This window comes from Neoarthrinium moseri (genome assembly GCF_022829205.1).
Source record: "Neoarthrinium moseri strain CBS 164.80 chromosome Unknown scaffold18_Wmoseri_CBS_16480, whole genome shotgun sequence".
Classification (NCBI taxonomy): Eukaryota; Fungi; Ascomycota; class Sordariomycetes; order Amphisphaeriales; family Apiosporaceae; genus Neoarthrinium; species Neoarthrinium moseri.
The window spans coordinates 42,089-69,698 of record NW_026055132.1 but is presented as its reverse complement, the minus strand read 5'-3'; the positions used below and the strand labels follow the sequence as shown (position 1 = coordinate 69,698).

The 27,610-nt window shown below is 55.3% G+C and overlaps 9 protein-coding genes across 9 annotated transcripts; 3 read left to right on the top strand and 6 right to left on the bottom strand.

Annotated features, from left to right (window-relative positions):
• Positions 1-2,281: 2,281 nt before the first annotated feature.
• Positions 2,282-3,498, bottom strand: JN550_005629 (uncharacterized protein; the record flags this gene model as incomplete). Its single annotated transcript, XM_049317277.1, has 5 exons — positions 2,282-2,308; positions 2,375-2,838; positions 2,904-3,052; positions 3,173-3,207; positions 3,310-3,498. The coding sequence occupies 5 exons, from the start codon at positions 3,496-3,498 to the stop codon at positions 2,282-2,284; spliced, it is 864 nt and encodes a 287-aa protein (XP_049172251.1).
• A 1,389-nt stretch (positions 3,499-4,887) lies between these two features.
• JN550_005628 (uncharacterized protein) lies at positions 4,888-6,426 on the top strand (the record flags this gene model as incomplete). Its single annotated transcript, XM_049317276.1, has 1 exon — positions 4,888-6,426. The coding sequence occupies one exon, from the start codon at positions 4,888-4,890 to the stop codon at positions 6,424-6,426; it is 1,539 nt and encodes a 512-aa protein (XP_049172250.1).
• A 1,210-nt stretch (positions 6,427-7,636) lies between these two features.
• On the bottom strand, positions 7,637-7,906 carry JN550_005627 (uncharacterized protein; the record flags this gene model as incomplete). The annotated part of the gene is made up of 2 exons (XM_049317275.1): positions 7,637-7,819; positions 7,871-7,906. The coding sequence occupies 2 exons, from the start codon at positions 7,904-7,906 to the stop codon at positions 7,637-7,639; spliced, it is 219 nt and encodes a 72-aa protein (XP_049172249.1).
• Positions 7,907-10,138: 2,232 nt separating this feature from the next.
• On the bottom strand, positions 10,139-11,104 carry JN550_005626 (uncharacterized protein; the record flags this gene model as incomplete). Its single annotated transcript, XM_049317274.1, has 1 exon — positions 10,139-11,104. The coding sequence occupies one exon, from the start codon at positions 11,102-11,104 to the stop codon at positions 10,139-10,141; it is 966 nt and encodes a 321-aa protein (XP_049172248.1).
• A 1,674-nt stretch (positions 11,105-12,778) lies between these two features.
• Positions 12,779-13,825, bottom strand: JN550_005625 (uncharacterized protein; the record flags this gene model as incomplete). The annotated part of the gene is made up of 1 exon (XM_049317273.1): positions 12,779-13,825. One exon carries the CDS (start codon positions 13,823-13,825, stop codon positions 12,779-12,781), a length of 1,047 nt encoding a protein of 348 aa, XP_049172247.1.
• A 1,777-nt stretch (positions 13,826-15,602) lies between these two features.
• JN550_005624 (uncharacterized protein) lies at positions 15,603-19,219 on the bottom strand (the record flags this gene model as incomplete). Its single annotated transcript, XM_049317272.1, has 4 exons — positions 15,603-15,967; positions 16,029-18,746; positions 18,794-19,012; positions 19,081-19,219. The coding sequence occupies 4 exons, from the start codon at positions 19,217-19,219 to the stop codon at positions 15,603-15,605; spliced, it is 3,441 nt and encodes a 1,146-aa protein (XP_049172246.1).
• A 162-nt stretch (positions 19,220-19,381) lies between these two features.
• Positions 19,382-20,321, top strand: JN550_005623 (uncharacterized protein; the record flags this gene model as incomplete). Its single annotated transcript, XM_049317271.1, has 4 exons — positions 19,382-19,387; positions 19,497-19,697; positions 19,858-20,115; positions 20,172-20,321. 4 exons carry the CDS (start codon positions 19,382-19,384, stop codon positions 20,319-20,321), a joined length of 615 nt encoding a protein of 204 aa, XP_049172245.1.
• Positions 20,322-20,537: 216 nt separating this feature from the next.
• JN550_005622 (uncharacterized protein) lies at positions 20,538-21,797 on the bottom strand (the record flags this gene model as incomplete). Its single annotated transcript, XM_049317269.1, has 1 exon — positions 20,538-21,797. The coding sequence occupies one exon, from the start codon at positions 21,795-21,797 to the stop codon at positions 20,538-20,540; it is 1,260 nt and encodes a 419-aa protein (XP_049172244.1).
• A 2,184-nt stretch (positions 21,798-23,981) lies between these two features.
• JN550_005621 (uncharacterized protein) lies at positions 23,982-25,854 on the top strand (the record flags this gene model as incomplete). Its single annotated transcript, XM_049317268.1, has 2 exons — positions 23,982-25,274; positions 25,333-25,854. 2 exons carry the CDS (start codon positions 23,982-23,984, stop codon positions 25,852-25,854), a joined length of 1,815 nt encoding a protein of 604 aa, XP_049172243.1.
• Positions 25,855-27,610: the final 1,756 nt, after the last annotated feature.

Here is a 27,610-nt window from a genome sequence, read left to right as displayed (position 1 = left end):
CTCCTGAGAATCGTCGAATAGGAGGGCCCCGGGAGTGTTACAAGTCGAGCCACATGAGATAAGACCCCTTCGCCGGTGTCGTGTCTCGGAGAGATCTTGGTCTTTAATCAAAGTGGGCTGAGTACTCGGCACACGGCGGAGGAAAATACGGCGACCGTCGAAGGCGCTGCTGCGAACTGCTCTCTCTGCTGGTGTGATATGTATGCTAGCCCGGTGTGAGGGCCAGGATTGACGAGATCGCTGAGGCTCGTTTAAACTTCCCGGGTTGCAATAGCTGGTCGATCTCGATCAAGACAATGCAATTGTTGCGCGCCTCGAACCAGCATGTCGAGACAGGTCAATGCTTTGTAATATGATAGGTCATGCGTGCTCACGGCGACCCGACAATTGGCTGCTCAGGTTCGTGGTTCATACGCGGTGGTCTAGAGGCAGTGGACGAGTGTCCGTGGCTGGCTGGTGGCCTGGTTGGCTGGCTGGTTGGCTGGTTGGACTTTTTTCGTCCGTCTGCGTACGCGTGTGTAAGACGTCGTACAGAGGCGAGTGGGCACGCACACGCACACGAGACGCTAGCTTATAGCACGCACAAGCAAATGCAGTCTGAGAGTCGTACAGGTCCAATTGAGGCAAGGAGCGCATTCATTGCTCCCTGCCTTTCATCGCTCGGAGAATTGGTGCACACAGCAGCAATGTTCTGACTGACAGACCACAGACAGCGCAGATGAGAGCCTCGCCTACCCAAGCGAAGCACTTGGTCCGAACTCCGTAATTGCACGACATCCGTCCATACCTAGGTAGGGGGCTACAGCGAAAACAGCCCCTTCGAGCCACTCTTGCAGTGGGAAAACGAGTGCTCCTGCCCTTTCGCGGCAAGTTGCCAACCCGGGGCTCTGACTAAAACGCGACTTTTTGACTAACGCTCATGTGGCCAAGCGGAGCTGCAGCGAACCCATCGTGCGAATACTAAGCTGGTACGACTCTGGCGACAAAATTTTTCTCTTCTGTTTCTCTGGGTTCGCTGCACTGGCCGCTCCCAATTGGCAGGTACCTATCACACCTATCACCAGATCCAGGTCTCGGCTTGCTCACCGTGGCTGAACCAGGCAGTTGTGGTCACGGGGGCCTCCACTTGACTGGCATTGGTTTCTGGAAGGGCACTCGGCCATTTGTAAACCAGGACCCATTGGAGCGCCGCACTGCTGACCCTCAGGCCAAAGCGCCGAGTTAGCTGGCCACTGGCGTTCGATACCAGGCCCAGCCGCCAAAGGGCCACACTCCAGTGACGTTAGCTGAATCCGGGGAAGCTCTTAGCGGTGAGAGACCCGCTTGCCTCTTCCAGCGCAAACTTGGTCAATTGAGCAGCACTCATTCGTCAGCGGTCCTCCTGAGAGCTTGTCGCATGGAGGAGCCAAGGTCTCGTGATGTTGTTACTAGGCTGACCCTTGCACCATATCGAGCTCGTTTGAGTCACCTTCACATAAGGACACCTTGATCGTCTAGTCTGAGATCTCACACCGATGCCTGTAATTGGCAAGTGGTGTAAATAGAACACCACTCGGCAGACTCGGCATCTGGCCCGCAGGCGTTTTGCATTGCCGTGCCTGCATGGATCGAGTAGATCAGATTGACCGTTGTTACCTTCTAAATAGTGTTCCATACACGCATCGTCTGCAAGGGTCCGATATAGGTGGTGTCCATTCGGTTCTCGGTAACGGCTCCGCTCCGAATGTCAATTCCGAAAGCAGCCCGCCGCACACCGTGATGCTACATCCCCTGCGGGTACCAGAAGCACCCAAACCCACCCCACGGGATGGGCACGATTTGGTCTATAGCCTTGATTTTCAGCTATCTGCAGGGTATCTACCAAACCGAAATGGCACAGCCGCAGAACGAAACTCGACCCTATTGCCGGTTCGTCAACATGACCACCGCTGTCCGCCTCACATGCAATGCCACAGATCCTGTCCAAGCCCTTGGCCGGTGAAGAGTGCGCCAAGACGGACAAACAGCCAGGTAATGGGGATGGCTCGAGGTAGTGAAAATAAAAAACAATTCGATAAATCCCTTCGTTGCGTCGGCTTGCTGAATATGAGGAGCGGTGGCAGCAGCAGGGGACAGCCGGTGATCGTAAAGTCACTCGAGCCTCAACCGTGAAGCCGCCAATCGTGGTCCGCAACTTTTGTGTCCTTTAAAACTCCGATGCAATGCGAAAACATGCGCAACCAACCCCCAGATCGCCCTTGAATCCCAGATGTACAAGTCAAACCCCAGCAGCGCGCCTCCCCTAAGCCTGGACGAGCTTCTGGTCCAGCTGCCATCTTGTTAGCCTGATTCGTCGACGCAAGGCTGGCTTGGCCAGCCATCAGATCCCACTTACAAGGAAATCCCATATCATACGGGCCAGGTTGTCGGGCAGGGTGAACAGGTCAACCGAGAACTCGCCGGCTTCCATGTCATTCTTGGTGTAGGTGTCCTCCGTCTTGTGGTCGTGGATCATCTGGATGACGTGCAGAAGGTCATCCTCGCTCAGCTTGACGAGAGCCTCGGCCATTTTCTCGTAGTCGTGGCCGGCCTTTCTCTTCTTGCCGTCGTTGGCCTTGCGGACCTTGGCGGCCTTGACGTCGTCGTCGGTAGCGACGGGGCCGGTCTCGCGCAGGATCTGTAACAGGGCTTGGGAGGGGTTCTTGATCGAGATGTTCTGGATGACGTCGTACTTGGGCTTCTGGAAGTTCAGGTCGTGGAAGACGGTGGACTTGGTCTTCTCGGTCGTGTACATGTCGATCGACATCTCGAACTCACCCCAACCCTCATTCTTGCAGGTGAAGGGGGGCTCTGTGAAGGCTGTTGCGCTGGCGTCAGCATGCTGCGGAACGGCGACAGAGCGGAGGGGCAATGGGGGCAATTACTCTGGTTGGGGTTCTCGAACGAGGGATGCAGGTTGAAGGTGACCTTGTTGAAGGCCTTGGCCTCGTGCTCGTTGCCATCCTGGTCCAGCATGTAGATCTTGACGGTCCATTCCTTCATGGGGAACTCCGGCATGGGAGATTCCTTGTCACTGGTGGCAAAGCCGTATTAGTACCTCTTTTGACTACGTAGCGATTGGCCTGGAGCCACGGTGTTGCGCGAGAGCTGGGTGCTGCGGTCCAGCTCCACGGGCCCGTCGCCGGCGACTCACATGTTCTTCTGCTCGGTAACGAGCTTGACCTTCCGCTACAGTGCCATCAACGCGTTAGTCAGGAACGGGCGCAAGACGACACAGGCACGCGCGGATATCCGGCGTGGGCGCGGGACTTGGAAAGCATGTGGGCTTACTTCGATCTGCATCCTGGGCGGCGCCTTGCGTTTGAGGCCTACGGTGGGCTTGGGGATGGAGGGTTGGTCGGCTTGGAGGGAATCGAAATGCGCCGGAGTGTGTTTCTCGCGTCGAGGGTTGCGTCGCGAGGGGCCGGTGGGCTCGCAGTCGTGGTCGTCAAGCTCCCCAGTCAGAGCGCCGACGGCCATTGTGTCGCCTGGATCTTAGTTGTTCCGGTACGCGCCGGGCGTTAAGGTTGTGCTCAGGCGGCTGAGCTGCTGGGGCTGCTGGGGTGGGCGGCGTGCAGTGGCTGGGTTAGGGCGGCTTGGGCTGTGGTAGGGATCGCCGTGTTGTGGCGGTGCGGCGCTCTTTGTTCCTGAGGACCAGCCTACCAGGTAGATATCGAGGCAGTCACCAGTGACAACGGGGTAAGCAGTTAAGAAGGGTAGAGTGACAATGTGTCGATGAATTTCAGAGTTTTCGACGAATCTCGTTTGTGATGACGGTGGTCGAGGGCCAACAGAAGGATTGGCGTAGTAAATCGGGATTGGGATGTTGTAAACTGGAAGGCAGAGGGTGCTCTTCTGGTCTTGCAGTTGCTGGCCCGAGCTATGCTGTCCTTCAACGAACAATCGCTCTGGAAAGAATACCTCCGTGGAAGGTTGTACAATCACCTGCCCATCGTTAAATTAAATGCAAACAATCTGTAGCACCATTGAACGGTGCGACGGAAAGAGCGCGAGGGCAGTGTGCCTCACGCGATTGTCTCCGGGCACTTGCCATTAAACTCGATTGTTCGGGATAGGTTGGTATTGAATTCGATTGTCCTGGGTAGGTTGGCACATCTTCTCAGGGTAACAAAGTACGGGTTGCTGGTCAGACAAAAAGTGTCCCTGTGAAGTTCTTCCACAGCAAAGATTCCCCGGCTCCTCCGCCAACTGTGTAGGTTCTGTTCTCAGCATTGGCGCTGTTGGGCTCACATCACTGGGATGTCGCACTTAGAATACTTACCTCTGAAATGGCACAAATATGACGGTCCCCGTGTGAATTAAACGTTGGGTACTAGGTACAGAGGTTCCCGGAAAGATCAAAACCAGGAAGACGTTTCAGCAGTACAAGACCTTCTTTGAGCGCCACATGATGACGACTTCCAGATAACCTGTATGCTCTTATTTTAAACCAATATGGCACAGCAGAACTCCCTTTCTCGCCAGGGACTACTATATCTTCTTATTGCCATTTGTTTACCTCGACCGTGCAGTCCTCTCTCTCGGTGGCCGGATCCATGCATCAAGTTGGACTTAACGAAAGGTTACCAAATCAGGTAATTCCAACTAACCATGGGCATCTAGTCACGTCCGGTTTTGTTTGTCAATCTATTTCCGAATTGATTCTGCTGAAGTTGTCGTGTCGTATCGTCCCGTGAGAAACTAGGAACTCGGAAACATTGCAGCTTAGCCCTTCTCCACGTCATTGGGCAGAGGTTTGGTCAGGGCGGTCCACCACAGGCAGCACCCCCAGAACCGACTTTTGCAACCCAGGTGCCATCGACGCTACAACAGCAACATCACTCGACGATTGACTCATCAACCAAAGTGATGGGATCATCATTTGAAGACCTGTTGGGACGCGCCAATAAGCTGCGAGAGGAGCTTGAACTGTTTACGCAGCATGTCCGACGCACACATCGAAGCACAACTCCGCTTTCTCAGGTTGGCGCCAAGCTATCATCTTTGAAAGGGGATCTCCAGATTGAAGTCGACTTCTTGAAGCGGGAGCAAGGCAAACAAAGGCCAGCTAGCAGTGGCCATGAAGCCCCTCCTCCATCCAAGGGCCCTTCTGGTAGCAACTTGCTGTTTTTTGAGACGTTGTGGGACATCGCAAAGAGATCTACGGATATTTTCGACCTGCGACACAGAGTGTGTGTTGAACAGGTCAAGAAGCAGATACTTGCCCCTGGAAAGCGCATCGTACCTACGCTGGGGACCCAGATGGGATCCAAATTTCGTCACGCCCTTGTCGACTTGATAACAGACGGGGGCAGCACCTGGGTCAAGATCTCTACTATCACCAACCGGAGACTACTGTTTGACCTGGCGAAAGAGGCTGTTTTCTGCGGAGATAGCGAAGACGAAGATGCGCAGGGTTACAGTATAGATGACAACTTGGACATTCCACTCTTGAAATTGGCCAAGGAGTTAGCTCAAGCAGCATCAAATCATCGCATTCGCACCAAGACGCCGACTGTCCAGCTAGTGTTGCCACGCATCAGGCGTAATGAAAACAACGAAGTAGATCGCATCGTTGATATTTGTGGCGGAGCTGGAGTGGTGGTGCTTTGTAGCAACGATCTTGCACCGCCTCCAGATTTGTCCACTAAACTTATGGACATCATGTATCCAGATCCTCAAGCATCTTTTTCTACCACTCTCAATATCGACACTTCAGTAATCGTCGCTTTGACCTCGGATTTCTCACATTTCTCAGTTGAGAAGCAGGATTGGTTCGACCGGCAGCGAATCGCCCATTGCGACCAGGAGACAAAAGAACATTTTCTCACCGAGCAGGTCTACCCGCTTATTGGGAACCATGATCTGGTCTGCGTCAGAGAGGCTGTCGAGACCTACAAGCATATTGTCGATACGATCGGCACCCAGACGGAAAAGGCCCGGGCTAAGCTGATTCTCAATGATGACGCGTCCAAGTCTCCTGATCAGTTGGCCGAGGGACTTCGGGCCTTGTCCGAACATCAGGTGCCTTCGTCCTTACGCCTTCCAATAATAACTGTTGATAGTAACAAGGACGGATGCCAGAAGGATCTTGGTACGGTGGCGAAGCGGGTGTTGGAGACTCAGTTGAATCCCGGCCGGTCCGTTTTTTCCTTCGGCTGGGCCGCTCGACTCACCACCATCACGTGTAATGGCGTTGCCACCAAGCAGCTAGCACACGGGTTAGAGAAGTTCCAGAACCTGGATGATACGGCGTGGCCTTCCATCTGGGCGTGCTCCTCGTCGCGGCCCCTCCTCGGTGTTCCCAAGGCAAGCAAGTCCAAGAAACACATCGGCGATTGCGCTACGAATGGATGCACCTGCGGCGTAGAAAGTTCCTTGCAGAGCAGGAAGGAGCGTACTGAGTAGGTATGTAGGCATGTGGAATATTCGCGGCTATCCCGTGGGAATGCAAGCTAAGCCCTTAGACGGAATAGTCTTGCTTCAGCCTCGCGTCTGTGGGGGACTAAGGAGGCTGTATACGACGATTGTGCTGACGTAAGACCTTCTAAAGCCCCTTGCACACCCCAGCTGCATGGAGATGGATGCCCATCCCTTGGGTACTTTGTGATAATAGCAAAAGTCTCACAAGGGGAGAGAGATATATACAGTCATCCTTTTAACATCCATCCCAAAGGGCTGCAAGATGCCTCACGAACATCATGACACTGTGATGTGAGACTACTAGATCCTTCAGCTTGCCTTCGCCTTTCTGATTTGTAACCGAACCACAATTCCAAAGTATTTAAGTGTACCATGTCCTCTCTCGATTGCGGTTATCTTTCAAAGGCGCTTTGCTTGGCCTGAAAACTTGTTTTTATGCTGTCTCGCAAGGGATTTTCTTCTTCTCCGATGTGTACTATTCATGCGACAGCCTTGAAGGTTGATTTCTCATAGCTCTTCTTCTCGCCAACCCCCAACATATCCATATTCCCACGCACTTACCTTCCATTCTTTAATATGCCGCGGGCTGACACAGGCGTCCGCTACGTCTATCACTGGCACTGCTGCGATTGCGGCAAAAGGGGACTCGGTACAAACGAGACATTTTGTCCACAATGCGAGCACCCGAGGTGCAGCTACTGCGCTTACACGCGAATCAAGATTCATTGATCGCCTGACAGACCGCTCGTCCACGCGAGTTTCTATTTTCCAACTTTGTTACCTACCTGCGTGTATTGCTTTACTTTGGAGGAGGGGCCATAGACTATAGAGATTGATACCAGACCATGGAGACTTCGGACAGCTCGGGGGACGAGATTTGATTATCAATTACATACATACCGCCCTCAATACACCGCTACGCCTGCAAGGCTGAACATAGCAAATATGACCCCGATGCCCGCAAACCAAGTAGCACTTCGGGCCAACGCCCATCTCGGATCATCTTGAAGAATTACATAGATGAGATTGTACAGAACCCTCGTGCCCAGGTAAACTAGTGACAGGACATTCGCCACCCTGGCGTCCACTGCAGCTATGTTTACGGAGGCGACTGCCGCAGCGTAGAAAGCTATGGTCTCGAGACCATTTGCGAAAGCGCTCTCGGCCCGCAATATGCGAGCTTTGATCTTCAGTGTCATTCTGTCAGCATCTCGGTGTCAAAGGTAGTTGTTGAGGGGCAGCTTGCTTTGTATTCCAGATCATCGGCGTCCCGCACGGAAGGCTGGTAAGCCTTTGGGTCCGCGGGATTGAGATATCTGCCACCGAGCGCGAAACTGTAGAGCTTTGGTATGAAAAGAAGAACAAAGGCCGCAGGGACCTGGTGGAGAGTCAATAAACGAAGAGGCGCTTTTGGCCCTGGGTAACCTACGGTGAAGAAGGTGAAGTTTCGGTCAAAAGCTTCCATGATAGTAGCAGCTACGACTTTGTGGACAATCCAAGAGCCTTGTCCGACTGCTGAACTTTGGTAAGGCTGTCTGGTCACTTTGTCAAGAAACATCGGGCTCGGCGCTGATTGCGCTGGTGAGCTTGTCGAGCTGAGGGACTGCCTCTTCCACCCTTGAAACATCGCATGTTTCGGAGCATCGCAGCCGTAACGCGTTGCACTGCAGAGGCACTCCACTTCAAGATAGGATTAGGTGCGATGCCACAATATTATTGTCCATGATACTCACAAATTTGAAAAACCTGCTCTACTGTGAGCTATACAATGATTGTGGAGGTAACTTTGGCCGACGAAGCAGGGGTTGCCGTGAATACGGTCAATTGTTGGTGAGTATTGATTTTGCCAGGACTTTCGGCCAGAAACAACCCATGTTTTAACCGATACATCCTTCTCTCAGTGCTGTCGCCGAAAAGCGTTGAGAGCTACCCAGTAACGGCCTTTTAACACCCCAATACACGAGTCAATCTTGTTACATCGGCATGAACAGCTTCATACACTACAAGTTCATCATCGGCTTAATGGACGGTCCATCATCACCCGGAACCACAGCTACAGGACACTGCCCTCGGTTTCCGGTGCACATGTGCGATATCCTACCATATCGTTGCTCTTTTAAGTACAGGTATGGCTCATCAGCGACCGTAGCCCTGTTCTACTAAAACTCGATCCACAGGACCCCGTAGAGTTGACAAACAGACGTCGAACGGACGAATTTGTTCCGAAGAGCAAAGAACTGATGCTCCGCAGTAAAGCTATTTTTGGCGACAACCTGTACAAAGTCCGTACTAAATGGGGCAACTTTGTGGCTTTGCCCCCGGAGCTAGTTGATGGGCTTCGTAATAATCCTGGTCTGGGACAACGCGAGTTGGTCATAGATGTGAGTCACTGATTACAATGGGATATCCTTTTTATTAGTGTTGGAAGTCGAAGAATTGTTGCGGATGTATCTCCGGCTTGAACTTTTCATTCCTAATCGACTCTGTCAATGCTGGTGACTAGAAGTTTAATCAAGGTGCGGAGTGCAACTACATACTTACAATGAGCATAGACATGATAGAGAGTGCTAATTTGAGTATTGCCTAGCGAAACGCACAAGGCCAATTTGCCAAGTAGGGACTTGAGTCCTTGTGATTTACTCATACCCCGCAAGTAAGCATGAGCAATGTACCTCGGGATAGTAAAAGCTAATCAGTGACCTAGGGCTGGCATATACTTAGTCCTAGAGGAGGAAGTCATCTGAGATGCATCTCCTTTGCCAATAAAACTATCTCGGTGTTCATACCTAACAAGGAGCACCACCACTAACACCCAACAGAAGGTGACTGTTGAGTACAGTACCCGGGCTTGGTAAAGAATACCACCGGCTGGAATTAGCAGTGGAGTCGGGTGAAAGGCAACACCTCGATCCACTATAATGTTGGCGGCGTCCTTTCTACGGCCCGATGAGGGAAATAAAGTCATTCGGCAAAGCTAGCAATAATGCCGGCAAAATGCCCGACTTTCCCAGAGGTGAGGATAAGTTGATATACTAGATTACGGCCACCGGCTCCAACTTGATGTGCGATTTCTATCCTCTCTGCAACCATCAGCTTATCATTTCCGTACTACCACAAATGCCTTCGTTCCCCTGTCCTTTGTTTAGACTAGATAAGACAAGCCACGCCACACGAAAATGGTTTCCCCTTAATGTTTCAAGGCTGCTTTCAAATCCTTGTTCAGGACATCAGGCCATTTGTGCATATCGTATGCCTACTGCCGGTTCAGCAATGCCCCAACCCTTCAGCGCCGACACAAGTCTGTCCAGGGCCATCAACACGTAATGTTTATCCATTGGCCAAAGTTAGGGCACGTGGGTTGCTAGTTACGGAAGAGGACCGATTCATTTCCATTGCTTTGTTAAACAGGCGCTGCGAACATCCAATTTGATTGTTGAGTTTCAACGTGGGAAGTGCACAGCGAAGACAAGGTACGTATGTATCACGCAGACGTAACGCACGGAGCTTAAACGGCTCTTAACGACTCAGACTAACGGTGCAAGAATAAGCTAGGTCCTTTGACCCTTTCCCGGACGCCACATATTCCGGAGTAGTTTGCAATTAAGTTTAAAACGCAAAGTCATAAAGCCAGCCAGCTCTATATTCTAGACACCGCATTCCCACCTCCAACCACGGGCCTAGTTGTGATACATATTCGTTAACATAATTGTTGAGGGAGAGGAGGTGCCCGAGCGTTAACGTCGCTCGACTTCGAATCTAGTTCATGGATCGTCTGTTGAACTTCGTGTTGAGATACTTCGAGTGCGTGGATAAGAAATCCGAGTTGGAAACCCTGGCATGGAATGAATCGTGAACCATCTATGGTCACGGAACAAGACATGTAGGGGGCGGCATCCGTAAGGCATCTGCCGCCGCTTTGCACTTCGCGGAGAGTATTGAGTGCATACGAATAAGCCGAGTCCAGCCTGAGATAGCAACTAAGCACCACCAGGTCCGTGGCCCGATGCTCTCTCTGCGGCTGGTTCTGGTCTTCGCCGCTGCCGATGGCACCTAGAAGGGTCGCCAGCCGTTTGAGCTCAGTGGTCATGTCCAAAAGCTTCCCGAATTCCAGGTTAGCCGGTACTAGGCTGGAATCTTTGCCAGACGTACTGCTGGAATCCATGGTTGCTGAGCCATGCTGTGTCGAGGGCGACGCGTGACCAGTCTGTGACAGATGCTGATGGAGGGCCATCGTAAGGTCACACAGCTGCTTCACCAGTTCGGACTCCTGCGGACCGGCGTAACTTTGGCTGATTTCGTTGTGCCCGGGAACCATACATCCACAGCTTCCTACAGCCCCTGGATGCGTGCAGTCGATAGTTATAGTGCCATGAGTGGTGGGATTGACTGTTCGGGAAGAATCTCCCACCGAGGCTGGTGCTGCATCATAATAGTAGGGGCTCAATTGTGGACTCAAAACGCCATCCTGGCCGATTGGGGGCATGCTTGGGCAACTATCAAGGAATGCCGAGTCAGTCTCAGATTTATTCCGGAAACCGCCTGAGAACGGATCCAGTTTCATGAAACAGCCATACTTATCCAGTAAATCCCAAACGTCATCCTGAGCATCTGTCAATAGCGGATCGATCGATGATGGAGACCTGCCCGAGGATGGGAACGTCATGCTGTCGGCCGGAGGAGAGTTTTGACAGAAATTATGGGTGGACATGGGGTCTGTCATCGGGTTGGAAATCGCCGTGGTACTAGGATTTCCACGCGTCGGCCCAGAAGAATATAAACTCGCATCTTGTCCACGATTTTTACTATCATCACCGCCATCGATCGATTCGTTCGTAGAAGTCAAATCACTGCTGGGTACGAATCCAGCAGGACGGCGCCCCCTGGGACGTGGACGTGGTATCACACACGTTGTTTTGGCCCTGATGCATCGGCGGCATACCCCGGAGTTGTCGTCAAAGAAGCAGCGCGTCTTTTGCCCACGGCAGCGCTGACACGCCGGCCTGCTCATTGCATGTTGTCTTTCAAGATAGTATTTTTTCTTGCCGCTGCGACCTTTGCCTCGACCTTTGCTGTTGATGCCTGTGGCAGGAGTCCGTGGAATAAGTAAGATAAAAGTGGCGATTGCTGGATTAAGAGAATGACCTCAGTGAGAACCACGAGAGGGCTACCGAAAGACTTCCAAGAAATCCACAGCTGCCTCTTCAAAACTCTACTTAAGTATACTGCATGCTCGAACCTACAAAAGTGGGGGCGCCCTGGTTTGTGGCATGTTAACCTGGCGCGAGATTCCTCAGCATAGAGCCGCCCAGGATGCGGCTAACGCATTCAAGAACATTGAAACTTGGGAGGTATATGGAGGCCAAAGTAACTTTGCCATACCTACTATCACGGCAAATGCAGGATGCAACTTCTAGGACCATCCCTGCTGATCTCACCCCTGGTGTAACTACAACAAACGACTTCGAACTCTAAAACCTAGCGCCCTATCCACTTTTGCGGCCGAGCCGTTCCGTCCCGTGCTCTGGTTCCCGCGGTCACCCAGATGTTTGCGCTTTGCTGCAGAAACTCTAAACCAGTAGCATATGGTCGCGAATGGGTTAGCTACGTCGCAGTCGACGCAAATGTATGGAGTCCTCAAGTCCTGGAGTTAAGAAGCGCTTGGCGCGGCTGCGAGAGACGGGAAGCTGTACGCAGTTGAGAAAAGCCTCACGAACGTGGAAGAGTCTGGCCATGTCACGGATCTTTTGCACCGAGTCAGGGGATGGCCAAGTCACAACCCATGTTGTGCATACTAACCCCCGTCAATGGGCGTCATCTGTCTTGCTAACCGAGGTCTCTGTCGGCAGTCTGTCGAAGGCTCTTCATGATAGTTGTATAGTTTCGCAGAAGCACCCCTCAAGCACATCTCGGCCGGTGTGAAAAGAGGTGCGCAAAGACGTGTTTTCAACTCTTTTTACAGCTGATTGGAAGCAGGCGGATCTCCTCTAGACTCAACATTAAAGTTATGCCCAGTATAGGGAATTACGTATGCTGTGGAATCCATATGCATGTTGTTTCTAAACTCCGGATGGCTTTCCCATCGAGCTCCATATAAATATCTAACCAATTTCTGACGCTCCGACCTTGGCTAGAGATTTGTTACTACGTTGCATGCGTTATCTCTTCATCTACACGAAAATCACTGCCTGAATGATGAAATCTCTGACCACACAATACTGAGAAGGGCGAGATACTATTATACCACCGAGGCGATAAGGACAGTTTGTCATTTCGTTCTGTCTGTCTTTTCTTTCTCCTACAGACCAAAGGGATACGTACATCCCGCGAGTGATACCCGTTAGAATTTCCGAATAAACCTCGCCTCATTATCCAACATCTCCGCGCCCAAGGTGAATGCCGGGCTCCCATCGAAGCCGTGGGGTACGCCGGGGTAAAGGTTAAACTGCACGGCCACATTCTGTGCGGCAAGCCTTGCTGCATAGCTAATGCACTCGTCCCGCAATAGGTCTAGACTACCGACACCTATATGTGCCGGCGGCAACCTCTGCATGTCTTCCGCCCTAGCAGGCGCAGCGAGGTACGGCACTTGTCGCTCGGGTGTTAGCCGTCGTTGTCCGGGCGGACGGAGTTCTGCGTACTGCTCACCGGTCTCTCGGGACCCGACTGTTCTGCCCAGGTACCCCTTCCACAGCATTTCGCCGACCCCTGGCGATGACACCAGGTAAGGGCCCCGTGGATCTGCAGGGTCGAGCCTTGTCCGGTCATCCAACATGGGATATCGAAGGACCTGCGCTGCGATGGGTGGATCGAGGCCATCGTCCCTGGCCTTGAGCGCCGCCGCCGCTGCCAAGTTCCCGCCGGCACTAACGCCAAGCAGAACGATCCGCGCGGGATCGACGTTGAACTCTCCGGCGTGGGCCTGCAGCCAAGCGACGGTCGAGTAGACATCCTCCAGCGCCGCGGGGAATGGGTGCTCCGGGATCAGACGATAGCTTGGCGCAAAGACCTGAGTCGCCGACAGGTGGGCGATGTGGGCGATGCTGTTGCGGCTGATCTCCACGCTGCCGGCGACCAGGCCGCCGCCGAAGAGAAAGACGATGGCTCTCTGGGCAGTTCCGCTGCTGCTGCCGCTGCTGTCTTGGGCGGCGAGGGGCACGAAGCGCGTGACGCTAATCTCCGAGCCGTCTGTGGACGTCGCCGTGCGTATACTCTCCGTCACCCCGGCCGGGTAAGGGACAGTGGAGTAGGCAGCCTCCATTGCCCCGTTGAACTGCTCTCGCACCTCGTGCAGGTCCGCCGGCGGGGCCAGCGATTCCCGCGTTGGGGGCGCCTCGCCACCTAGGAGCGCCCAGTAATCCGGGTGGACAAAATTGGGACGTGACATGGCAAGACTAGAAGATTTGTTAGACAGTCAAAATTGATGATAGAAGTGTCGCCTTTTCAAAAGGATAGGACCGTAAGATTCACATTTTATAACTTGCACTCTAGTCCCTCGCTTCCTACAATGCTATGGAGTTGTTGAAGGTTCGGATTGGCTAACTTAGACGCGGTATTATGGCACAGTTGACGAAAGGGCGGACATGGGTAGTTGACAGTAAGGAAATGATAAATGATAGATCTAAATGATAGATCTACATAACCCCTCGATCCGCGGATATAAACTCTACAAATGACCCGGATTTGCTGTAAACAGATCTTGGGATCATGATTAAATCCGTCGATTTACTATGACAATATCAGTGCCTGTTTTTCGAATGTCTCTTCTTGACTTTTGGTGAGATGGGTGCGCATTCTATCTGCCCAGGACTACCCCGCAGCCTCAGCGAACCAATCTTGCCATGGGCATCTGACACAATGATAGTCCCTTTACCACTGGATGATAGCATTGTTGATCTTGGTATTCCAAAGCTGCGCACAGACACACTTACTCACTTGCACGCAGGGAATTACCCTGACAAACCCACGCGCTCAAGCCAGCCGAGTGCCCGTAGAGCGATACGATACTGCTCAGCACACTCTATATCACTGGCACTAAAATAATGATGATCCACCTCGGCCACAGGCCCGCCAAGGATTGTTTGTTCCAACTGACGAATGCGATAGTGGCAGAAGTAGAGATTAGCAGCCTTACCTTTCTAATTGGCGGGATAAGAATATGCAATGCAGGGGTTCTGTTCGCTCACTGCAATATTAGCCCACGCAAAGCCATTCAGACCTAGGCCACGTGTTTATGCAATTGGGCGAATGCGATGGCGGCAGTACCTGCGCAATATGAGACAACAATTTTCACTGCAAATTTAACCCACGCAAAGCCGACCACAGCGCCTCCTTACCAAGTCTTCCACGTCGGTTGTGCGATTGCTAATTACCGCCGCTTTCAAAACACAATCTCTGGATAATAATATGGGCTACGTACGGTGCTTTGATATGTTGCTTAGAGTAGCAAATGCTTAGAAAGCCTCTCGAGATTCCTCGTCACTGATGGATTGGTGGAACCTGCCAGATCTTGACTCGCGTGTATCATTCTCAAGGTATCAAAAGCCGGTCTTGCAATATGCTCCTGTAACTGCACACTGGTATGATGAAGCAGGCAAAGCTGCACCCGACTTGGGCAATGAGTTGGAACAGTCCTTCGACGTCCGGTGCATCGCGTGCTTGGGAGCCTGTTCGTACAATCAAAGGCTTATGCATTCCCAATCAGAGGCGATTCGTTCACACAACAAGCAAAGAAGGCTTTTTAGCAGCTCATTATAACATCATATTCATCGTCGACTCGAACAGCTAAGGTACATTTGAACCATGCAGGCGAGAAAGAACTCAAGTGAGTAGAGGGAGTTGAATTTGTGCTTGTGCTTGTGTCTTGTAAAAGAAGAGAAGCCGATCCATTCAATCAGGCGTCCTTGCCCAGCGATCCGGCCATCCGCACCAGTAGCAGGAAACTTCGTTTGTCTACATTGCTTTTCTCTGTCTCTCTCTTATTCCAAAAGTCGCAAAAGGGCGAAGAATGAAGGGGGTGGGTAGGATGCGTTCGTGCTTCCTTGGGATATAAACAAAAAGTGGTAGGGGGTATGATGGTTGCAAATCAGGTGGATCTCAATCCGTAACGCCGAGCCGATGCAGAGGGAGTATAGTATGTGCCGCGAAGGGGATATATGAATTACTCAGGAGGAGGCATGCACGCCGGCAGCACCCTGCGGGTGTGCGTCCAGATCGACCTCTTCCACCATCCTGCGGTGGGCGGCGCTGTCGCGCACGAGGTTGCCAAAGTACTTGAGGGCGACCTCGCTCTCACCGCGAGTCTTCAGGGTCTCGTCACGACGAGCCCCCAGCTGCTCCACCGAGCGGGTGAGACCAACCCGAAGGTTATCTGCGGGGAAGCGCAGGACCTTGCGGACCGAACTCGAGATTCGGGCGCTGTTGGCATGCACGTAGTCGATGGCTTCAAGCTGCGTGGAGATCTTGGTCGACAGCCTGTGAGGCAGCGACTGCGGGACCTGCTGGAGAACGTAGGCGGCGGCGGAGACAACTAAGACACACGTGTTAAGAGAGCTTGACTAAATCCAAAATGGTATGCATGTTTTACTTACCCGCAACGATGAGGCCAGGCACAATCAGCCGTCGTAGATTGTCGTTGCCCAGGACCTTGGCCGCACTGAGTGCGTGGTCCATCCACCCATACCCTCCGATGAGTCGGCCGCCGAGAGCGGTAGCGACAGTCAAAGCCATACCAGTGCCAGCGACCTTCTCCTGGCGCTGCACCAGGGTCGACCAATCGACAAAGTCCCACAGTTCAGTAGGAATGTCAATCTGCTTGGCAAGAGCATCTCGCCGTCTTCGGAACATGACATCGGATCGGAAGTTGAGGTCGTGATATTCGTCGCCGAGGTGCAGAATTCCCAATTGCTTGATGGCGTTGACGCCGCCAACGGTCTTGGCGCGAGCGTGTTCCTCACAAGTAGTCACAGATGCCTGGATCTCTGACAGCATCGCTTCCTTCAGATCTTCGGCGAACTGGAAGGCGTTAAAGATGCCGTGGTAGGGAACGCCCAGGTTGCTCTCGCCAGCATTGGTGATGGCTGTGTTCAGGGTGTTTCTCGTGTGGTCATAGATCTCCTTGCAGGTCTCCTCGATGGTTTGATCGATCTCATCGCCAACTTCTGCCTTGGCCTTACGGGAGGCATCGAGCAGGGGCTCGATCTCTTGCAGGGCATTTGTTACCCTGTCAAGCTCAGCTTGAGCTACCTGGGCGTTGACGTTGGCGAGCACATTGACGTCGTTCAGGATGTTGGTGAGGTACGTCTTGGCAGGCGCCAGCTTGGACCTTGCACGCTTCTCCAGGACAAATCTTCGAAGTGACTGTTCCAACCTCTCGAAATCCTGGATCTTCTCCTTGTCTTTACCTTTGCCCTTAGGGTCATCACTCGGGTCATCCCCGCCTCCGCCACCGCTCGAACTGCCGCTGCCGCTTCCGTCAGGGCCGCCAGGGGGCGGTGCCGTTGGTACCGCGTTGCTCGACACAAAGTGGACCAGTTCGGAAGACTCCTTGAATGTTCGCGGGCTGAGACCTTGTACTTGGTCGAGAATCATCTTCTCGCACCTCTCCTTGGCACGAATGCCATCAAATCCGTTCACCACGATGAACAGGTAAGCCTTTTCTGCTGCGGCCGCCCAGATAAACTCCTTGGCCGTCATGGTGAAGTGGTTCGCTGCGGACACCACGAAGACGACCACATCGATCTCTTCCTGCCGGGCGAAGACGGCTGTCGTCTTGGTCGTATCCGAGTTCAGGCCTGGAGCGTCGATCAGGGCAATATCAACGACGCCGTTGGTTAGTAGAGACTCGTCGATAGAGCGTACGTCGCGAACGTAGACCTTGCACTGCATATAGTGGGTGTTGTCCAAAACGATATCCTCCAACTTCTGAAGCGGGAAGACATCGTATGTGGTCTCGTCGTGGCGGTTGTAGGTGGCGTCCTTGTGAACGGCGTGGACCTCCTCGACACCACCGTTTTCCCTTGCTGCATCCAAGACCTCGCAAAAGATGCTGGTACAGGGCTGCTGGTCCTCGGGCAGGATCTTCCTGCGCAGGAGCGCATTGCAGAAGGTGGACTTGCCGGCATTCAGATCTCCAGTCACCAGCACCTTGCTCGATGTGTCGTCGATCCTCTCCCTCAGGGACTGTAGATGCTTGATGGAAGAGCTGATCTTGCCGTCCAGCAAGGAAGCGATGGAGCCTTTTTCCAACGAGTGCACCAGCTCGGCCTGGTGCAGGGAACCTAGCTTCAGGTCGAGCTTGAGGATGGAGAATTCCTGGGCGATCTGGGGGGAGACGAGCCTGGGCTCGGGAGCGGTCTTGGTCTCGGCATCCCTGCTGGATTCGGCGGCATTGTAGTCGTCGAAGCTGGTCATGGAACGGCGCAGACCGGGGGCGCGAGCACTCGACGGTTCACCGACCATGGAGTGCGTCTGATGGAAGTTTGGTCTCGACGAGGACGAGGGTCGCCGTTGGCGCTCTTGCTCTCGCTGGCGTTCGGGGGAGGCGGTCTCGGCTCGCTGCACGGAAGGGTAGTGGGCGGGCCAGGTGACGTTCATCTCCTGGAGGTTCTTGAGCAGATCGACGGCCTTGTTGATGGAGCGGGCGAGCTTGAGGCGCTGCTGGTTGTACCACAACTGGTGGATAGCGGCATCCTGAGTCCTGCGCTCGGCGTCGGCGTCGGCATCGGCGTATGCGAGGGACGAGGAACCCAGAGGCATGTCGGCCATGCTCGGGTCAGTCCGCGGTGAGCCGAGAGGCAGCTTGGCGGCGTTGAAGTCGCCGTCGGCCATGCTGCCGCCGTAGCCGGAGTCGTTGTCGAGGAGCGACTGCAGCCTGGCGGCGTGGTGCGAGGTCGAGCCGGTGCCGACGGTGACGAAGCCAGGGCCCGAGGCGCCGGCGGTGTTGGACGGGCTGTCGGGGTTGCCGTTGACGTCGACGTCGTCGCTGTGGTTGTCGATGTCGCGGGAGGCGCTCGGGGCCTTCCCCTTGGGCGGAAAATAGTCTTGGGTCATGGCTAGACGTCGGGATCCATTGGCCTTGTCGGGCGGGACGAGAGAGACAGAATGGAAGGCGATGTGTAGTTGTAGGTGTAGGCTGTTGTTGATGTCGGCCGATGATACGATGATGAGGAATGGATGGGGAGCTCTTTTCTGCGGTGTCCCGGGCGGTCCTCCTGCATTGAGCCTCAAAGAAGGCGAATTTCGGGATGGGGGCGTTGATTGGTCATGGACCGCGACGGCCGTGGAGCGTCGGAAAAACACGTCATGCACTGAGTGGGAATCCCATTCATTCTCATCAGCGCACAGGGTCCCATACCAAGATTCTCACGGGAAATGCCGACGGCGGCTCGCCTGGCGATGGTGAGTGCCAGCTGGCCGAGCTTCCAGTGCAGCCCGGCACCAAATTTCAGGTGCTGTGGCAGCGTGGGCGGACTGCAGCACTGAGTTCCAACGCCGCTACAGGCCTGCAAATCCGGGGGGCGTCCACTGGGTGCCCTCGCTAACCCAGTTACGTAACCGCCCAAGGGTAATGTTCCTTAGGTACCAAGCAGCTAGCTCACTGCCAAACACAGCGCTGCATGGGGGGGATGGGATAGCACTCACTGGATGGACTCCAGCTCTCCCGCCAAGCAAACCGGCCCAGCCAGCGAAACAAGGCGAGACGAGGTGACGATATCCCGAGCTTCTGCGCAACCCGGTCCAGGCACCCGCTTTCTAGATTGACCAAGACAACGGCAGCCATCTACGACAACACTCCCCTCTCCATCTACCCCCGCCAATCCGTCCCTCGCGATCAGATACACGGGCGGCGCATTGTGCTCGGCAGCAGGACACCACGTACCCGTACACCACATTCGGCCTGTGATTCGGGGAGGAGCTTATCTATCAGCAGTCCAAAAACACCATGAATGTACGCCCAACACCCAGCCAGCCAGCTAGCCAGCCAGCCAGTCCGCCGTGGCAAGCTGGCATTCTCGCACACGACATGGGACCATCATCGCTGACACAATCGTGCACAGATCCTCGAATGGGCCTTTGGCAAGCGCATGACGCCCGCCGAGCGTCTGCGCAAGAACCAGCGCATGCTCGACAAGGCCATCCGCGAGCTCGACCAGGTCCGCGTCAAGCTCGAGAAGCAGGAGAAGACCCTCACCACCCAGATCAAGCAGAGCGCCCAGAAGGGCCAGATGGGCGCCGCCAAGATCCAGGCCAAGGACCTCGTGCGCACGAGGCGCTACATTGAGAAGTTCTACGGCATGCGGAGCCAGCTGCAAAAGATATCCCTACGTCTACAGGTACATATATATATATATATACTCGTGTATATGCATTATATCGGCTCTTCCGAATTGCTGCTAACTGTCACCACCCCCCAATTAGACACACCGGACAAACGAGCAGATGATGCAGGCCATGAAGGGCGCCACCACTGCCCTCGGCAGCATGAACCGCTCCATGAACCTGCCCGCTCTGCAGCGCATCGCCATGGAGTTCGAGCGCGAGAACGACGTCATGGAGCAGAGGCAGGAGATGATGGACGACGCCATTGACGACGCCATGGACGTCGGCGTAGAAGAGGAGGGTGACGAGATCGTGGAGCAGGTCCTGGAAGGGTTAGGCGTCGATCTCAACCAGGCCGTGAGTATACCCCTACGAGACTATCTATTTTTTCACAACAACTAACGACGCGGCAGTTTGGCGAAACCCCAACTGGCCTGCAAGCCGAGAAAGCCCCCGAAGGCAGAGTCGCCCAAGCAATCGGAGGTGGCGGCGGCGGCGGCGGTGTTGGCGGCGACCCTGGCGATGATGACCTACAGGCCCGGCTTGATAGTCTGAGGAAATAGTTGGTGCCTCGTCGCCAGTCTTTGGAGGATAGGATATCCGCCTGATATCAGAAGATCAGGGGGTGGTTAGCCACCACCAGACGCCTGTTGTTTTTCTTGGGGAAAGCTCTGCATTACTTGTTAAAGGAGTTCCGGTCCATCATCCTGTGTTTTGGCACACCTTTTTTTTTTTTGCGATACAGCTCATATACTACATTCTGCACCAGACTCGTCGCGTTACTCCATGGCCATCTTCAATATTTCCAAAACCCCGTTCTTGTCCAGGGGCGCAGGGTTCGACTTGACCCAGCGGTCGTGCAGGCTGTGTTCGGCGATGCCATCCAGCTTGTCCTCGCCAATGCCAAACTCCTTCAGCGTCCTCGGCATCCCCAGGGCCCGGATGACCGCATCCATCAGATCGCCGAGCCCGGCCTCCCCCCTTTCCAGGCCCTTCTCCCGGAAGATGCCCGCCGCCTCCGGCTGCTCCCACAGCAGCCCCACCACGGCGTCCTGCCGCTCCCGGTTGGCCCCCTTTTCGTAGTTGTACCTGCACACCGGCGGCAGCAGCACGCAGCTCGTCTCCCCGTGCGACACGCCCACGGGGCCCAGCTGGTGCCCGATGCCGTGGCTGGCCCCGAGCGGCACGCCGCGCGAGCACGCGCTCATGGCATCGACGACGCCGAGCTGGCACTGCAGGCGGGCGTCGTCGAGCCCCGTGGTCCCTTCACCATCACCATCACCACCACCCCTCTCTGGCCCCCGCGCACACCGCAGCAGCCCCGGGATCAGCCGCCGCAGCCCGGCCGCCGCGTCCGCGTCCGCCGCCTCGTCGCTCGCCAGCGAGCACAGCGTCTCGACGCAGTGGTCGACGGCCTTGACCCCCGTCGAGAGCCAGACGTGGCGCGGCGTCGCGGCGCACAGGGCCGGGTCCAGGACCACGAGCGCGGGCGGCGCGACCCCGGGCCCGGCGAACGACCACTTGCGGCCGGTGCCGTCGTGCGTCGCCCCGCCCGTGGCCGAGTACTCGGCGCCCGACAGGCTGGTCGGCACGCAGACCACGGGGACGCGCGGCGGCCGCACCTCCTCCCCGCCGGTGCGGCTGCCCGGGTGCGCCGCCTCGAGCTCCGCCACGGTGCACACGTCGTTGGCCAGGCACAGCGCGATCACCTTGGCCGCGTCCGTCAGGCTGCTCGCGCCCAGCGTCACCAGCAGGTCGGCGCCGGCGCGCCGCGCCGCCGCCGTCATCTCCAGGATCTCGCCCCAGTGCGTGTGCGGGCGCATGCCGACGCGGACGCCGGCGAGCCGGGTGCCCAGGGCCGCCTGCAGGTTCGCCACGTGCGGCGTGTCGCGGGCCAGCGAGGCCGAGGCGATCAGGTACACGCGCGAGGCGCCGAAGGTGGACGCGGCGTGCTGTGCTACCGCCGTGGTGAAGGGCAGGCCGTGGCTGAGCAGGGGTTTGGGCCGGCCCGGGAAGGCGGGGTGGAAGGTCTCGGTCATTTTTCTGGGGGACACAGACACAGGGGGGAGGTGGATGCTTGGTGCTTTGAATTGATCTCCCGGTATGGAGTCTCGGTTCTCTGTTTCGCCAGAAATACAGTGTGGTATTATGGGTGTATCTGGATGGCTTGGTGCAAGACTATAGTGCTCAGTGCGAACTGCGGCACGATGACGACATTTACGATAGGGTCCCACTGAGTATAAGACCTAAGTAGGGTAGGTATACATGCCTACGTACCATCTAATGTGTGACCACGCACGCCTTGGCTGATGCAGTGGATGGAAGACGTGCGGCTTTACGAGCTCACAGTATAGCAGTATACAGTATAGGATGAAGAAGCGAATTAATTCCGCCTTTCTCCACAACTCGCCTACATTACCAAGCAAGCACGCCAACATAGTCCCCACGTTAGGATAGACTGCAACTAAACTCGTAGTTCTCCGCTGCTGCCGGAGGGAGTGCATGATTCAGCGGCCCATCCGACGTGGCCTCCTGACGCCTCCGTCTATCTACGTACGACGACTAGCCCCAGATCCGTGGGTTGGCTTACGAGCCGTCTCGAGTCGAGGGTGATGCTTGGTCGACCTACACAGCATGTATCGATATGCAAAGATGCGACTGGTTTCAAGGGAGTCCAAGTCTTCTCGCAGTGGTAAAGAGAAGCTGGAGAGGGCGTAGCTAGGCACAGTACCTAGGCCATTACCTTATCTACCGGCACAGTAAAGCCTCGAGCTTCCGAGTGCAACGTCAAAACGTTGGGATGTGACCCGGATCGCTGCCTCCCCCGGCAGCCCGCTATCGCGTGTCCCCTAATCTCCGAGGCAGAGACGGACAGCGGTCGAGCGAGCGGGCGAGGGGCCGCTGCTGCGAGATGCAAGTCCACAGGCGTCTGGACGTGCGTGCACGGGCCAGATGTGTTCCCCTCGTCCCGCAGGCCCCGTAGGCCCCGTGGACGATGAGTGGACAGCCCAGGTCCCAGATCGATCACGTACAGCACCTACAGCCAGCAGAGCAGGAGGTTTGATTGATTGATCCCACGACCCAGACGCCCAGGACCCCAAGGCCCCAAGGCCCAAAGGCCCAACCATTGTCACCAACCGCCCGCCGGGCCCCACGCTCAGCCTCTCCCGCATTCCATCACCTTCACGATACCGGGGCGTCACAGCTGCGTTCCCATCCAAGTCCTCAACCACTCCCCCCCCCTTCCACCTTCTCTGCCCACGCGCGCGCCCCTGCAACTCGATATAGATCGCCTGGGAGCAATCTGGACACCAACGCACATCCCGTTTTTCGTCTGAAAGACTCTATAGTCTCCCCCGCAACCCAATTCACGGTACGTAGGACCCCTCCTCGCGTCGCCCAGCTTTTGCCTTTGGCCCTTTGGCCGGTCCCTGCGTCATCCTAGGTGGGCTGCTGCTGCTGTGTTGGCCATTTGCGCCCACTCACGCCCGCCTCAAAAAGTTGCCCCTGTGTGGCCGTTTGTTGTGATTGCGCGCCTCCGTGACGGCTGGAGGTCTGGCGACGAGCCCTCATGAGCCCTCGTGAGTCCGCATGGATACAATCGGGAGTGCTGCTCGTGTCGTCTTTGTTCTGTGCTCGTTTGTTTGGATGCCGTCATCTTTGTTCCACCCCCCCGACTCGCTGCCCCATGACTTGACCCCCCCGTCCCTCTGGACTTGGACCCTGTCGAAACTCCATCGCCTGGTAGCCGCTTCTGACATCAGGGCTTCCAGCTAACTTAGTGCCCAAGGCCATACATAGTACTCCCTACATCCAACCTGAATACACCCAACACCAGACGCAGCTGCACCCCTCACGCGCACCTGCGGCCGACTTGCACCTCGTACAGCGTCTGCGTCCACGAGACCGCTTTTATTTCTTATAACCTGCGGCTTTGCAACGAACCGTTCGCCATATCTCGGTCTTCTATTAACCCCCTGTTGCTACCACAACTACGACTACGACGACGACCACCACCACCCGCCGGAAACCACCCCCTCCACCATCAACGACGTTCAACCCCCGCGGCCTTCCAGCCACAACCCCCAGCAGGAACCCCGGTAGCAGATTCTCCTCGACAGAATCGCTGCTCACGAACTCGTCACCCCACGCTCTTCAACGTCTTAAATCTGGCAGGGAACAAACGCCGCAGTCTCTCCTCTCAGGGAGGTCTGCTGAATAGAATGTTCGGCGGCGGCTCCAACTCTGCCTCTAAATCCGACCCGCCGGCTGAATCTGGCAAGACGGACAAGAAGTCGCCCTCCCCCGACCCCAAGGCCGACGGCGCCGCCTTGACCCCGATCAAATCCACAAACGACGCGGCCAGCGGCGAGAAGCGCAGCGGCAATGGCAGCCCGCCCGGCCGCCAGGATGCCGGCAACGCCGACAAGAAGCGCAGGAGTAGCGGCGTGGGATCCAAGGCGAGCAGTCTCATAGCGAGCGCCAAGCAGTCCCTGAACTTCTCCCAGGTCGGCCGCCAGGGCAGCGACCTCAGCGCCTCGCATACGCCGCTGCAGAAGCTCGGCAAGCAGGACCCGGCCCTGGTCGTGCCCCAGGGCCAACATAACAACTCGGCCGGCGAGTCGCTTCCCGGCCCTCGCTCGACCTTCCGCGTCGGCGTCTGGGAAGACCGGAACAAGAAGTGCCGCCGCACCATGGAGGATACCCACGCCTTCCTCTACAACTTCCTCCACACCCCGGCCCCCGTTCTCACCAACGAGCGCAAGGGGTCCAAGTCGGACAAGTCCAGCGCCGAGAGCGATTCCGCTTCCGAGACTGCACCTCAAGACATGGTTGAGACGGATAACGGCTATTTCGCTATCTTCGATGGCCATGCCGGAACCTTTGCCGCCGACTGGTGCGGGAAGAAGCTGCACATCATCCTGGAGGACACTATACGAAAGAACCCCAACGTTCCCATACCCGAGCTCCTGGACCAGACCTTTACCACGGTGGACTCGCAGCTGGAGAAGCTTCCCCTCAAGAACAGCGGCTGCACCGCCGCCATTGCTGTGCTCCGCTGGGAGGACCGCGTCCCCAGCTCCAGCTCGGCTACGGGCTCGCAGTCGATAGCCCCGGCCGCCGCCGCAGCATCCAAGGAAGCCTCCAAGTCCAAAGACAGTAAGCTTGATGACAACAATAGCACTTCTGAATCTGCTCATGCAAAGCTGAAAGGTTCGGCCCAACGGCAACGAGTTCTCTACACCGCAAACGTGGGAGACGCCAGGATTATTCTGTGCAGATCTGGAAAGGCTCTACGTTTATCCTACGACCACAAGGGCAGCGATGAGAATGAGGGCAAGCGGATCGCCAACGCCGGAGGTCTCATTCTCAACAACCGTGTCAATGGTGTGCTGGCCGTCACCCGTGCGCTGGGGGATGCCTATATGAAGGACCTCGTGACGGGACACCCTTACACCACCGAGACTGTCATTCAGCCCGAGATCGACGAGTTCATCATCATAGCTTGCGATGGAGTAAGTTTCATCCCCCCAAATCCACCGTTCACGTGAATAGGCCGCTTACCTCTGCCAGCTTTGGGACGTCTGTTCGGACCAAGAAGCGGTCGACCTGGTTAGGGAGACGCAAGATCCTAACGCAGCCTCCAAGCTGCTGGTGGACCATGCCCTTGCCCGATTCAGCACCGACAACCTGTCTTGCATGGTCGTGCGATTCGACAAGGTGGCATTGATCGAGAACCAGAAGGATAAAGCCATCGGCGTCGAGGGCGATGCCACCGGTGCCACTGGCAAGATCAGCGAAGCAGAGAGGATCGTTAGCTCGACCAAGCAGAAGATCGCAGAAGGGACGCCCCCGGTCGGTGTCTCGGCGAGCAACAGCGGGCGCGGCCACGACCCTATACCAATCCACGACAGCGAAACCTTCACCCCGACGGCCTTGAAGGGACCTGTTGAGGAGGAGCCTGGGTCCGTAGAGGACAGTGATGCTCCTGAGGTCACGGCAGATGCCATACCGAACCCCGATGCTCTTGCATCCGACTCTCCCGTGAAGTCGAGTCCTGTTCCTCTGACTTCTGAGAAGCCACAGGACTCTTAGTGGACGGAGCCTCTGCTCGTATCATTGTGCGGCCCGCTCCCAGTGCTGTCGTTCTGGGTTGAGACGGCTGGTTCATTTGGTTTGATGACTGGCCGATTGACGATATCATGAGGGGGTTTTGGGATGTGGGCGGTGTAGATATTCGTCCCAGCATTCCATGCAGCTATCAGGTTGCAGGATGAGTGTGGGCATCTGCGCGATGAACGACAAAGACGACTCCTTTGCATCGGATTTAGGAAGCATGAAGGACTTGGAGAGGGGCCCAAGGGGTTTAGCCACATGAACAAAGCTTGCTCTTCCTGCTTTGTTGTACGGAGCTACAATCAGCTAGCTTTAGCAGTATTGTTGTAGGAATATGCGGGAGCGGTGACACGGCGTTCCTTTTTCCCCGGCAACGGGGAAGATGACAAGTTACGCAGAGAAAGAGTTAAACGGAGGCCCCGTGAGATCAGATCAGATCAGACCAGATCCAGAGCAGGTTCACATCAGGTCACGTCGAACAGCTAAAATACATGAAATGATGAATAGGAATACTTTTCTTTACTGCACTCTGGTGGCCGTGTGGCGCTCGTCCCCTACTCACATGGCCCGTACCGTCCATGCTTTTGATGTTCAAGTATAGTATATAAGAATCCTGCTCCCATCTTGCGAACCAATGCAAAGGGCGAGAGTTTCCGGGCGGACTGGGGTTGGCGTGACTTTCACTTTCCTTCCTCCGGAACTTGATACTATAATCTCCTAATCACTACGCTAAACACCGTTGGCCACGAGACCGCCGACGCGATATGCCGACGATCGAGCCGTGACCAAACGGGACCGCTTTCTGCGTTTTAATTCACTCCGTCTAATTCTTTTCCCTACATATGCATGCATAAAGATTATTTTCCTGGCAGGTCGCTCCCTGGTTTGCCTTCTCTCCAAGGCTTGTATTGAACCCCCCTCGGTGCGGGTCGTCCGAACTTTGCGTACCTTGGAACCCCCGTCTTAGATGATCTCCTCGAGGCAGGTTGGACAAGACGGAATATTTCTTTAATATTGTTTTCTTCTTCTTTGAGTTTCCCGGCTCTCTTGAAGAAAGAACGGAATGATAATACATAGGAGATCGGATGGAAAGAGGGACTGAGTCGGAGTGAGAGGCAGGGCAGCTCTGCTGGCCAAGTACATGGGACAAGGGGTGCAGAGGTTGTTCCCGTCCATACATCATAGAGACGACAGAAGCTCCCGCGGGGTCACTCCGTACCCCAGCTCGATTGGGAAGCAGCATCAGTATGGGTATAGAGTCCTCTCTCTCACCAGCGAATATTGCCGTGTATAATGTGGAAGAAGTATGAGAGTGGGGAACTACATGGATGACTATGGTTGTGTCCGGAGACGGAGCAGGTCGAAACGACTATATGCCACATATGATTACGTGCCAAAAAAAAATCCTCCTCTTCGATATTTCCGCTCTACAAGTGATCCCGAGCGTAGAGGGGTAATTTGTACGATTGCGTCTGAATCTGGCGGGCCGTCTGGCATCCAGATGGGACAGGCAGATCACACGCACTTCGGGCCTGGTTGCCGATTCCTGTGTTCATCAATGATCGCCCTGCCGTTTCTGCCTGGGCTGGGGATTTACAATCAAGACCGGCACACTGCACAATGACGGGGAGGTGCTGGACAGTTCGAGAGCCCTGCGAGCATGTGGCACATTGCAGCAAGAAGATCATGTCAGGTTCATGCTCCCGAGCGGGGTCGACTGGCAACTGGTTTCTCT